The sequence below is a fragment of the Cyprinus carpio genome, chromosome B16, assembly GCF_018340385.1.
Source record: "Cyprinus carpio isolate SPL01 chromosome B16, ASM1834038v1, whole genome shotgun sequence".
Classification (NCBI taxonomy): domain Eukaryota; kingdom Metazoa; phylum Chordata; class Actinopteri; order Cypriniformes; family Cyprinidae; genus Cyprinus; species Cyprinus carpio.
The window spans coordinates 12,808,099-12,822,426 of NC_056612.1; the positions used below are offsets into that span (position 1 = coordinate 12,808,099).

The 14,328-nt window shown below is 36.1% G+C and overlaps 1 protein-coding gene across 3 annotated transcripts in view; it reads right to left on the reverse strand.

The window, feature by feature from the left end:
* Positions 1-1,718: 1,718 nt before the first annotated feature.
* Positions 1,719-14,328, reverse strand: part of LOC109101318 (beta-chimaerin-like) — a 40,526-nt gene continuing 27,916 nt past the window's right edge. For all 3 annotated transcript variants that reach the window (XM_042740823.1, XM_042740822.1, XM_042740824.1), the window contains 7 exons: positions 14,218-14,304; positions 10,579-10,663; positions 6,730-6,903; positions 6,234-6,311; positions 5,838-5,975; positions 3,433-3,538; positions 1,719-3,034 (listed from right to left, as the gene is read on the reverse strand). In XM_042740823.1, coding sequence (XP_042596757.1) covers positions 2,863-3,034; positions 3,433-3,538; positions 5,838-5,975; positions 6,234-6,311; positions 6,730-6,903; positions 10,579-10,663; positions 14,218-14,304 — 840 coding nt within the window. In that variant the 3' untranslated portion in view covers positions 1,719-2,862. The remainder of the gene's footprint in view (positions 3,035-3,432; positions 3,539-5,837; positions 5,976-6,233; positions 6,312-6,729; positions 6,904-10,578; positions 10,664-14,217; positions 14,305-14,328) is intronic.

The window sequence follows — 14,328 nt, forward strand, 5'->3', positions numbered from 1 at the left end:
ATATACTCAGTCACGTTTAACAGCATTCCATTCTTACTATGGCATTACAAAGATACTTAAACTTTTGTAAAATTTTGCATAAGTTTACAGTTCCATTTTAGTTTGCTCCGGTGGATCTGCCCAGTCTGAAATCATTTTGGATAAAACCTCGAACACAATAACTTCTCAGTGGTGCAACATTCAGTAGGTAATGTAGATCAAACCAAACTGTCCCCCAAACAGAACTGAAAATTTAATAATTACATCATATCTTGGATATCCTTCATCTAAAAACGTTTGCTTTAAAAATCCCCCTTTTAAATAATAAATAAGAGACTTTTCTGGAAAAAAGCAAACAGCCAAACAATAAATAGCTTGCGCCTACAGAGCAAATGTCTTTCTTTTAGGCAAATAACTGAAAAATTCAACGTTCAGCGTCTCTTAGATCCTTCAGCAGAGACAAATTACTGCAGAATGTAATAAGTGTCATTACAGTACATTGAGTCACTGAAACTGAAGTCAATGGCTCCACCGAATGATGGTTTTCTTCATAACATCTCTACACTGCAAGCGAACCACGCAACCAGACAAAATTAGCACGCCCTCTTAACAGATGGACTTCTCAAGATTCCATCCACAATTCCAGAAGACGCATCGCGCGCTTGCAGTGTAAACAGCGTAATTTATTGAAAACACAGTAAACTGGCTAGCTACTTTGCTGCAGCAACGTTTTTGTCATAAAAGTTGTTCTCGGGCATGGTGACCCGCACTCTTCGTTTCTCCTTAAAACGGCCAGACCGTGAAACTGTCCAGTTTCTCCGGCACGTGTTTTCACTGAAGGAAGGCTCCAGCTGAGAGTCGTCGTACGTCTCGTTGCTGATCAGATTGCCGTTCTTGTTGTCGCCGCCGGTTTGTTTCACCGACGTCGCATTTCCAAATTCCTGCTGGCCTTCTTTAAAATGGTTCTTGTTTTTTCCAGTTAAGTTTTTCCACCAGGAGTATCTGTCTGCCATTCTGTCTAATTCCTCAGTTCACACTGGAATGCATATATAAACGTTTATAAAATTATATGCGAACATTGTTATTTTTTATACATACAATAGGCCTATATATTCTAATTACCATGTAATCCATCCATCATCTATCTCAGTTTAACTCATCATACTTTAAATGTTAACATTTTAAAGCTAAACTATATCTATCTATCTATCTATCTATCTATCTGTCTATCCACAAGATATACTCACCTCAGCTTCAGGTGTGTTATTGTCAGCTAGAGACTGACAGTCGAGTCTTTCGTATCTTTTAAGAAAACATCCAGCTGAACAACCTTGTGGCTTTTCTGTATGTATCTTTACAACATCATACAGTGCTGCATCTCTCTGTCTAAACTATAATGAGTGATGAATTCATTCATTTATAGTTCACCTGTTGCTCATACCCCTCCTTCCTCTCTCTCTCATTGGTCTGATGAGTTGCTGTAACTGCCCTCAGGAAGCTGGTTTCAGGTTCTCACTTCACCTGTGATTTGGTGAAAAAGTCACTTTGGGGCATATACCGTCTCAGCTGTCTGATACTAAAACAATGCTGCCGTTCACGCCCCTGAATATGGAACAAGAAAACCAAGCTTAACCAACGCCTAAAGAGAGCTGACCAAGCACTAATTACAGCAACATATTTCACATGCTGCAAATGTGAGGTGTTGCAGCTTTAAGTAATAATACACAAACTTTCAAAAGTTCATTTTGACTGTCAAACTGATTTAAAGTAACCAGATTTACATAATTTAATAAATCAGCATTTGATAAATTACACATAATTACAATCATTCACAGAAATATCTGTAAAAAGGTCTTTTATCAAATAAACAATTTGAAGGAACTCAAACCAAGGTAATGGTACCATATGCAGACTTTTTTTTTCAAGGTGAATAACTGATCTTGTCTCAGGAGTCCAAGATGAACACAATACACGTAATTTTGTTTAGCGAAATCATTGAAATGGGACCAAGTCCAAGAAGGAAGGAACAGGCACTAAATAAAAGCTCACAAAACCATTTTTTCCATTCACAGGGTGATAACGTAGATCACTTAATTGTTGTCAGGGCTAACAAAATATAATTTGAAGGAGGCATGGGTTAAACACAGCATTATTAACACCGGGTGAACAAAATATTATCTATTTACACTCCATGTTAAATTAAAAAGTGCTTTACACATGATCTTAACTGTCTTGCCTTTTTTGCATTATAAATTATAAATTAGAAATTTTGCATTGTATCACTTGCTCACCCATGGATCCTTTTTGCAGTGAATGGGTGCCGTCAGAACAAGAGTCCAAAAAGCTGATAAAAACATTGCAATAATCCACACTCTAGTTCATCAATTATCATAATCAGTTAACATCTTGTTAAGAGCTTTTCACTTCACAAGATGTTAATTGCTGGACTGGAGTCATGTGGATTACTTGTGGGTTATTGTGATGTCTTTATCAGCGGTTTGAACTCTGAACCTGACGGCACCCATTCACTGTAGAGGGTCCTCTGGTGAGCAGGTGTGTAACGCTAAATTTCTCAAAATCGGTTCTGATGGGGAAACAAACTCATCTACATTCAAAGTTTCTGGAAATTTTCATTTTGGGTGAACTACTCCTTTAAACAAAATGCCCAATAATAAGTAATTCTGTTTTTAGCATGAATGTTCATTTACTCCATGCTTAACAGTATTTGTTTGGGGAATTGAAACACATTGAGTGAAATGTGCATATAAGTCCAAATTTTGTAGACAAAAGAGAAAACATAATTTCTTTGAAATGTGTGGCAGGCTGCTTTTTTAAATGTACACGCTCTTTAAAGTCTTTAAAAGATGTCTTCATTTCAGCTGTTTAAAACAAGATGTCCTCATGCTCTATCAGGAGCTGAACTATCAGTTTCTGGTATCTCATGTCGTTGAGAGTGGTGAGTGTGTTCAGGTCCGGGGGCCGCATGAGTGTTGGGCCAAAAACGATTCCTAGGTTCTCTGAGTTCATGTAATTGTCCTTCTCGTGCATGGTAACCCTGATAAATAGAGAAAAACACCTCAGACAATACAATTTTGATAATAATTATGCAGGTAGGTAACTGATATACTTTCCATGGATGGGGAAATGTGGCAAAGCTGGCTTGGCAGGTTAGCGGTAAAGCACAAATCCCTGAGGATCATTGTGTAGGTTGTTTAGTTCCTGAAGTGCACTGAGCTAAAGTGCCGTATTGTGTTTCCTGTTTCCTTCTAATCAGTCTTATACGTTTTATATTGCAGGGTGACAGGAAGTAAAATCCCTCTTTAAAGCCGCAGGGAGAATGCTTAAATGGAACAAAAGCCTGAAAACCCAACAGCTCAGTGAGGTAGAGAGCCATGTAATGAACTATGTGACCGGCACCTAAGGGAGCAGTAAATGTGTGTGGAAATTCAATACCTCTTCAGGTGCGTCATCAGGTACCGCAGGGTCTCATAGTGGGCTGGAGGAAGTTGGAGGAGACCATCATGAACTGCCTCCAGTCTAGAATCAGGGTCTGTTATTTCTGACAACAGAAAGTAAGAAAATGTTAGAAAATGTTTTGCAAAATATTGTTCAGAATTGTGCAAAGTCCGTTTTTCTGCTAAAACTGGCCACTATTCACCAGACTTTACTGATGTTATAGCATATACAGTCCAAAATCTGAGACTGTGAGAAATGAAAATTATTTATTTTTGTATTATTATACTTTTTCATTTAAAAGTTACACTACTATTCAAAGGTTTGGGGATTTTAAAATATTTTTTAAATGTTTGCTCTTATGCTCACCATGGCTGCATTTATTTGATCAAATGTACAGTATAAAAAAGTAATGTTGTGAATTTTTATTACAATTTAAAATAACCATTTTCTGTTTTAATATATTGTAAAAAATTATATATATATACACACATATATATATATATATACACATATATACATATATATATATATATATATATATATACACACACACATACATACAGGTGCTGGTGATATAATTAGAATATCATCAAAAAGTTGATTTATTTCACTAATTCCATTCAAAAAGTAAAACTTTATTTCTTTTAATTTTGATGATTATAACTGACAACTAAGGAAAATCCCAAATTCAGTATCTCCAAAAATTTGAATATTGTGAAAAGGTTCAATATTGAAGACACCTGGTACCACACTCTCATTAACTCAAAACACCTGCAAAGGCCTTTAAATGGTCTCTCAGTCTAGTTCTGTAGGCTACACAATCATGGGGAAGACTGCTGAATTGACAGTTGTCCAAAAGACGACCATTGACACCTTGCACAAGGAGGGCAAGACACAAAAGGTCATTGCAAAAGAGGATGGCTGTTCACAGTGCTCTGTGTCCAAGCACATTAATAGAGAGGCGAAGGAAAGGAAAAGATGTGGTAGAAAAAAAGTGTACAAGCAATAGGGATAACCGCACCCTGGAGAGGACTGTGAAACAAAACCCATTCAAAAATGTGGGGGAGATTCACAAAGAGTGGACTGCAGCTGGAGTCAGTGCTTCAAGAACCACTACGCACAGACGTATGCAAGAAATGGGTTTCAGCTGTCACATTCCTTGTGTCAAGCTACTCTTGAACAACAGACAGCGTCAGAAGCGTCTCACCTGGGATAAAGACAAAAAGGACTAGACTCCTGCTGAGTGGTCCAAAGTTATGTTCTCTGATGAAAGTAAATTTTGCATTTCCTTTGGAAATCAGGGTCCCAGAGTCTGGAGGAAAAGAGGAGAGGCACACAATCCACGTTGCTTGAGGTCCAGTGTAAAGTTTCCACAGTCAGTGATGGTTTGGGGTGCCATGTCATCTGCTGGTGTTGGTCCACTGTGTTTTCTGAGGTCCAAGGTCAACGCAGCCGTATACCAGGAAGTTTAAGAGCACTTCATGCTTCCTGCTGCTTACCAACTTTATGGAGATGCAGATTTCATTTTCCAACAGGAGCTTGGCACCTGCACACAGTGCCAAAGCTACCAGTACCTGGTTTAAGGACCATGGTATCCCTGTTCTTAATTGGCCAGCAAACTCGGCTAGAAAATCTATGGGGTATTGTGAAGAGGAAGATGCGATATGCCAGACCCAAGAATACAGAAGAGCTGAAGGCCACTATCAGAGCAACCTTGGCTTTCATAACACCTGAGCAGTGCCACAGACTGATCGACTCCATGCCACGCCGCATTGCTGCAGTAATTCAGGCAAAAGGAGCCCCAACTAAGTATTGAGTGCTGTACATGCTCACACTTTTCATGTTCATACTTTTCAGTTGGCCAAGATTTCTAAAAATCCTTTCTTTGGTCTTAAGTAATATTCAAATTTTCTGAGATACTGAATTTGGGATTTTCCTTAGTTGTCAGTTATAATCATCAAAATTAAAAGAAATAAACATTTGAAATATATCAGTCTGTGTGTAATGAATGAATATAATATACAAGTTTCACTTTTTGAATGGAATTAATTAAATAAATCAGCTTTTTGATGATATTTTAGTTATATGACCAGCACCTATATATATATATATATCATACACAGTATATATATATATATATATATATATATATATATATATATATATATATATATATATATAATATATAATGTATTTTTTTTTTTAAATATGTCTATATATATGTCTATATATTAATTAATTAATTTATTTATTTATTTAATTTTTTTTTTTTTTAATGGCAAAGCTGAATTTTCAGGAGCCGTTACTCCAGTCTTCAGTGTCCGGTATACAAGAGAAAGTTTTCAGTTAATTATAACATATAATTGATATTGTATAATTAATATATAGCTATAGTCTCTTACTGGCAGCTTGAATAAATTTGGAGTAGACGTCATATGTGATAACTGGAATGGGCAGATCTCGCAAATAAAGCTTCAGAGCTCCGGCAATTATATTGATGTCTGGGTACATATTGGCACTGATGTCTGCCTTCTCACCATCTGCAAAGGAGAATTAGTTATCGGTTATGAGTAACAGATTAATCACAATACCATACCAACAATACATTGTTTTGAATGGAAAAGCATGGGTTTTTCCATCCAGGCTGCATGGTGATAAAATAACAGTGATATAAAGGAGTGTGAGTTCATTTAAGCATGTAAGTGAATGTGAAGAGACCAAATGTTAGTTTAACACCTATCATACACCTGATTACATCAGGTTTGAGGCACAAACAGTTATTCTAAACCTCTACAAACCTCGATCGAAGGCCAGTCGGACATCTTCTATGTGTTCTGTGAAGCCTGACACTCTGTACAGACCCTCTGATTTCAAACCTGGAAGAAACAGAAGTAACACATATTTACTTCAACTATCCAATCATTGGACTTGGAGGTAAACATGTAAATTAGTATTGATCAAACTGGGACTGCAACTAACAACTAATCAGATAATCAATTAATGTTTTGATTATCCTTTTGATAAATTGGATATTCTGTGTCTTGGCCAATTCATCTATCATTAAAGTTAGTCACATAAAGTATCAAAAAGTTAATGTTTGCTTCCTCTCTAACTGTTGTTTTAGGTAAGGCATTCTTCTTTTTGCACATCTTGATATATGACAAGGAGACGCCAGAGCAGAGACGCCTAAACAGTCAGTGATTAAGTGCCTTACTGAAGGCCACAGGTGCTAGAGAAGATCTGGGATCTCTATATTAAAATGTTCTAGCACTGCATTTTAGAAGCGTTCAGTACCTCTGTGCTCGATCTCTTTGATACAAATGTCCAGAACCATCGGCCGTGGCGTGTTGTGGGCTTTGACCAGCGTTGTGAGATCACAGCTGAAGACCTTCTTGATCCTGCGGAGGTCCGGCTGACAGTCACTGGGCACGAGTTTGGAGCACTGTTTGTGCACGTTCAGCCCACAGTCTGCAAGAGTAACAGGTCAAAAGGTTAGAGGAGTGTGACCCTGTTGTCTCCAAAGAGGCAAAAAGACAGACGCCAAGGGAATGGAGACCCAAAGTGTGTGTGTGTCTAGGGGATTATGGAGGGTATATCTTCAGGGTAAAGTATACGTGGAGAAAGAGGTGCATGTCAGTCAAACTGGGTGGTGAAGTGTGACAATATCAGTCACATTCTGCCATGTGTTTCTGAGAGAATAACCTTGAGAGACTTCTGGGTGTGTTTGCCAGTGGGCCTACATATAGTACATACATGTATGTGCATGCAGGTGTGTATCGGGGCCTCTTGTCATGTGGACATCTGCTTAATTGAAAAACAATTCTTCTACACTGAGCCTAGCCTGAATTGCGTGTCCAACTGTTTTACACATATTTTGTTCATTAGAATCAGGAATCTGTAAGTTTGCAATCTGCAAGAAATTTTAAGTTTATTTGATTACGAGATAGTTCTCCCAAAAATGAAAATTCTGTCGTTAATTATTCACCCTCATGTCATTCCAAACCTGTAAGATGTTCGTTCTTCAAATTAAGATATTTATGATGAAATCCAAGAGCTTTCTGACCATACATAGACAGCAAAGGAACTGACACGTTCCAGACCCAGAAAGGTAGTAAGGACATCTTTAAAAGAATCATTAAAAGTCATCATTTTTGTTTCCTTTGCACACAAAAAGTATTCTCGTAGCTTCATAACATTGTGGTTGAACCACTGATGTCACATGGACTGTTTTAACGATGTCCTTACTACCTTTCTGGGCCTTGAACTTGGTATGTTTTGTGGCTGTACCATTGAGTATTTTACTATTTATGGACCAACCTCATCCATTTCCATTGGGTAATTATAGTCAACTAAAACTAAAACATTTAGTTTTAAAACATTTTCATCACTCAACATAAAATAAACATTAACTAAAATACTGGTACTGGTCCATACTGGTAAAAAAATGTATAGCCTGAATGCACTGTAAGTCGCTTTGGATAAAAGCATCTGATAAATACATAACAGTAAATGTAAATGTAAAATATAATGATAAAAATTATAACAGAAATAATAACACTTAAAAATGTTATTTACAGAATTATTAAAACATAATAAGCTTTTTTTTCCCCAGCTGCCAATAAATATTTTTTTTTTTTTCCATTTAGTTTAACTTGATGTACTAAAATGACTAAAACTAAAACGGAAATAAAAATAATCAAAACAATACAACAATTATTATAATACCAAACAAACACACAACAAAATTTTATCTAAAATAATAACTAAATTAAAACTGACAAAACCAGCCAAAACGTTCAAGTGGTTACACATAAAACCTTACTGTAAAATGTGACTTTTTGCCATATTACTGGTGTTTGCTCATACTCAGGGCTTGATATTTGGAAAAAAAACTCTTTAAGAATTAAAAGTTATATAGTTAAGTACAGGTGTTGAACCAGGGACCATTAAGTGTTTTCTTTTTTATTTTAGAGCAACCACCTAGCAACCATCAAGGGGGGAGTCGTGGCCTAGTGGTTAGAGAGTTTGACTCCTAACCCTAAGGATGTGGGTTCGAGTCTCGGGCAATACCACGACTGAGGTGCCCTTGAGCAAGGCTCCGAACCCCCAACTGCTCCCCGGGCGCCGCAGCATAAATGGCTGCCCACTGTTCCGGGTGTGTGTGCGCTTTGGATAGGTTAAATGCAGAGCACTAATTCAGAGTATGGGTCACCATTCTTGGCTGTATGTCACTTCACTTTCACTCATCAAGAACACCCTATCAACCACATACCAATGCTCTGGGAACCACACACAACACCCTGTGGCTCTTCTGTGGCTCTTCAGAAAATGTAAAAATCTACTTTGACACAGTTTTGCTACCATTAATGCAAAACTCTCCCTTTGACTCCACAAAAATGAACAGGTTTTATGTTCTTTAAGTTGTTAGAATCCTGGTTTGATAACCTGCTTTGACACTGGGACTGTGTGTGTGTGTGTGTGTAGGGGAATTTGGTAGTAGGGTGGTCTGTCTCTCTGTGTGTCTCCAGTAGCATGTGCATGCTGTCCCACTGCTCCTCATCTTCAGCAATGCCATTAATCACACTCTCTGTCAGTTTTACTGCCTGCCTGAACCCCTCCTTCACATCTTAAAGGCCACCGAGAAAAAAACAGAAGAAAAAAAGAAAAACACTCTGTGTTCCTCCATATGGGCCTAGGGACACATTCTACTATGCTCTAATTCTCAATGTGTCTGATGACACTGGCTCGCCCGGGGGCCGGAGTGAAAGAAGAGAGGCTCCTGTGTGAAAATAAGAGACTCGAATAATGGCCCGAATGGATGAGACCATTTACAGTGTGAAAAATCAACAGTGAAGCCTTGTGACTGGATTGAGTTTATGTACAGATTGTTTTGGGAAAGTGATGTCAAACAATAACCAGTCCCATGTTAACATGAGATCTGAGCAAACCTGTAATCATGGACCATCCTGTATCAAAAATGGTCAACTAGGATTTTTTGGTTGTTATTTTTACATTTGATTTCAGTTTGTCTTTTACTTCACAAAATAATGAAAAGCAAAACAAAGCAACGCAAAGGTAAGCAAAGCAAAGCAAAACAGAACAAAAACACAATATATATCACAGAACAAAAAATGAGTGCTGTCAAACAATTAATCGCATTCAAAATTAAAGTTTTTGTTTAAATTATATGTGTACTGTGTATGTTTATTATGTATATATAAATACACACAGATACAGTATATATTTTGAAAATATTTACAATTATACATTTATATATCCATATTCTTATATATAAATATATTTAATAAATAAACATAATAACATATTTTTCTTAAATATATACGTGTGTGTTTGTATTTATATATAATGTACATAATAAACAGTACACACACATATATGTATATATTATGTAAACAACTTTTATTTTTGATGAGATTAAGGATCAAAAATGAGTGAACAATATAAAAAAACAACAACAATAGTTTACTTATAAAGTAACTTAGCTTCACCTGGATTCAAATTAATTCCTACAAAAATTGTTAGTTTGTGATGCATAATTGTTAATTTGAAAGAATTTAAGTTTATTGTAAAGCTATTGTATAAATCATATGCATCATGCATATGTACATAACCAATTTAGTGTCATGTTTTATCATACATTACAGGTGTGTGTGCATATATGCATCTGTTTATGTATGTTTATCTGTGTGATTTGAAGTGTAGCCTGATGCATCTGGCATTAACACAAGTAGACTGTCCTGGTTTACCTGGGTGTGCCTCTCTCACAGTACTCCATAGTGTACACAGTATGTTCCACTATAAATAGTCAACACTCAACAGAAGGCACTCAACTGGTTTGGACCAGGTGTCATTTAGGAATGCAAAATACCCACACATCAGCATACTAGTTAAAACCCTTATTGTCCCAGGTATCACTTTCAGTATTTAGCCTCAGGTTGCCACCGCATGTTGGAAAAGTTCTACAGCCAATTAGGCATTGTTACCAGAATGGCATGAGAAATTATCTGGATCCTAAGCGGCCTTTGGATTGTAATTTAATATGAATAATGCTCCTTGGCTGGTGCCATAATTCTGATGGACACTTTATTTGTGTGGGAGGGTTTATGATTGGTGGAGGGTTACCTGAGCAACGGACGCCCTGGGCGATAAGACCCCACATGAAGTTTGCACAGTATTCACACCAGTGCGGCCCTCTGAAGGTGTGTACCTGCACCAAAAGCAAAGCAGTCATTGTGAGTCAAGCACACATCGAAAACATACATACATACATATTAGGCCAGTGAATCATTCATCTCTAGATTTTCATTTCCAGCTAAAGCTCATAATGAAAGTTCCACAGAAAATATCTCTTACTGTACCTGACAACTATGAGAATGTGTCTCACTGAGACTGGACAAACATAAAAAGAAAAGCATAGGACTATGCATTCATAGTTCTATGATGTATAAAGAACTATGGAAGCCTGTTTCCACTACTGAATAAAAAAAAGGTAATAATGACTTTTTTCTCAAAACTGAGAGATTACATCTCACAATTCTTTTTTTCTCAGAATTGCATGATACAAACTTGCAATTCAGATTTTTCTCAGATTTGTGAGATATAAACTTGCAATTGTGAGGAAAAAACCCTCAGAATTGTAAGATATAAACTGATAGAAAATATCAGTCTTTTTTCCCCCTCAGAATGGGACTTTATAACTCCCAATTGTGAATTTTTATCTCACAAAAGTCAGAATTGTGAGTTTATATATCACGCAATACTGATGTTATAATTCGCAATTGTGGGTTTATATCACGCACTTCTGAGAAAAAAATAGTAAGAACTGCAAGATATAAACTTGCAGTTGCACTAAAAATTCAGAATTGTGAGATAAAAAGTAAAAATTATCTTTTTTTCTTAAAAATTAAAAATCAGTGGCGGACACAGGCTTCCATAAAGAACCATTGGCATTATATTATTTTACACATTTTGGCAGGTACTGACCAATATTGGTTAAGTATTTTTTCCAAAGGAAACTGGCCAATTTAAATTTGAGTAAATATCATTTGAATTAATTTTTAAATACTTTCAGTTTACCACTTGCCTCAGAATAACAAAACAAAACAGCTGTGAAAACAAATACAAAAAAACAAAAAATAAAACAAAACAGAAAATAAAACAAAACAAACAAAAAAAAAACATTAAATAAAACTACTTGTTTCATTTCAATTTGCCACTTGCCCCAGGAAAAAGCAAAAAATAATAATAAAAAAAATTCAATGATCAAACAAGTTCCGTGAAAGGACCAGGAAATGTGACTGAAGTGATTAAAATGTTGTTGTCTGTCATCACTGCACCATCATGGCAAAGTGTTTGTACACTAACTCTTGGATCATTGCTCCAAAAATGTATTAAAATTCAATATGTTTAGATCAACATGACGCATGACGTTTGTTGTAGGAAACGACAGCCAGTGACGAATGAAGCTGTTGTCTGTAGCTCTGTGAAGTGTCAGCTCCACCGTCTCTGCCAAACCCTGTGACAGCAACCAATCACTCGAGGGTCAGTTTGAAGGCAGGAAAAACTTCAGAGACAAACCGCTCCTATCCAAAGTTCTGAGCAAATAATCAAGCCTCTAAGACTGAGGGTGGTACCGAAAGAATGCAGATAGGGTGGACCCCCTGTAAAGACAGCCCTGATTTTTTAAATTTTAATACATTGAGTCAGATTACAGGACTGCTAGGGGAAAATAATGTGTCTGGCATCTGTTACCAAGCTGCTGAAAGTCACACGCAAAGCATGTTCCCATGCACGCCCTTGTGCTGTCAAAACACAGAACAAAGATGGACAAAAAAAGGCGCAACACAGGGTTTTGGAACAAAGCCCAGGTGTATGACTGCTGAAATGTAAATATCATAAAGAGAATACTATTCATCTCGGTCCAAAACGAGCAGCTGTTCCTAAACCCAATGAGCTGTCTACATTCTAGCTGAAATGCCACCTCATAAGTGACTGATTTGCACCCTACATAGGGCAGAAACTCTGAATTATCAGATAAACAGCACTCAATACACATAGCAAACATGAAAATAGTTAAATTTTTATTGATTTTTTTTATTTGATTTTTTTGTATGTAACTTTTTTTTTTTTAACAAATATATTTTATTTTTATTACTCTTAAACAAGTATTTACAATCAATAATAAATATTTATCTTCCTTCATCGTCTTGAATTTACGCTATTTACAAAGCTTGTAACAGCATTGATACATTTGGCCAAAACAAATATCTCATGAGCCAGCATGAATAACATTGCCTTGGCATAGGGAACACACTAATGATATACATTAAAACACTACATACTGAGTGCGCTCACTAGGTTTTGGAACACTCTCATGAGGGATGTAATACTGTATAATCCATGATGCTCTTATGACCGCTGGTGACATCATGAAGAAGATGTTATAAGGAAACTTCTAAGCGACACGTTGAAGTCAGATGATTGCTTTGTTTTGCTCTTTTGGGGTTTAAAAAGGAAGTCAGATGATGGTACACTGTGCTGATTCTCAGCCTCAGTCATTTTTCAGAAGCTGAAAAGGCATGAAATGTGAGAGGCCATTCAGCAGCTCGGCAGCGAGAGGTTATTGATTTGTGCGATCAATCCTATCAGTCAAGAGTGCTGTTAATGGATTAAAAGCCTAGGCAGTTAGGCTATGATAGATTTAAGCTTATTGATACGAGGCTCACAGTATGTGTATAGTGCATTTAAATGCTGTCAGCACATAAACATTTGAATGAGACATTAGTAAACATCTGAAAAATCTCATGCTAATGCCAAATATAGAAGTGACTGACTTTGTTAGGACCACAACCAACATTTTCAATTTTCGTGGTTTTGAAAACAAAAACAAAAACAACAACAAAAAAAACATTAAATCTAAACAATTGAGAAATCACAAACAAATACATGCACAAGGCTTCACAAAATATCTCCAGTATGCCCAATGTCAACATTTAATACAGATAGTTAACTAAAATAACTGATAATTCTGCATAAAACATTCATGTTTACATGATGTCATGTCAAAATGATCACAATGAAGAGATGACATAGTGAGACTATGTAATAAAATAGCATTTCAAATAAAAAATATGTGAAAAGATAGTTACCCAGCTACCCCAGCTCTTTTTGTATGATGAATAAGGAGTTTATGATGAGATGAACATTTTGAACCATTCAAAAGTTTGGGGCTGGTAGGATTTTAAAAGATGTTTTTTAAAGCCTCTTATACTCACCAAAGCTGCATTTATTTGGTTAAAAATATGGTATTATTGTGAAATATTATTACATTTTAAAATAACAGTTTTCTATTTTAATATATTTCAAAACGTAATTTATACCTGTGATGGCAAAGCTGAATTTTCAGCAGACATTACTCCAGGCTTCAGTGTCACATAATCCTTCAGAGATCATTCTAATATGCAGATTTTTTTTTAATTCATGAAAATTATTAACAATGTTATTATCAGTGTTGAAAACAGTTTTGCTGCTTAATATGTTTTTGGATCGTCTTCAGGATTTTTTCCTGAAAAGAAAGTTCTAAAAACAATTTTTTTAAATAGAAAATGTAACATTATAAATGTCTCAGTTGTCATTCTTTCTGAATAAAAATATTATTATTATTATTATTATTTTTTAAATAATATTACTGACCCCAAACTTTTGAATGGTGTAGATATAATAATTCCGACATGACATAACCATAACACAACAAGCACCCACCTTAAAGTTGTGGATCTTTTCATAATTGCAGTGTTTCTCCGGTCCATCCTTGATTGTGGTCCGTCGGCTCAGTGGTGACGGGCTGATCTGTGAACAAGCCAAAATCTTTAG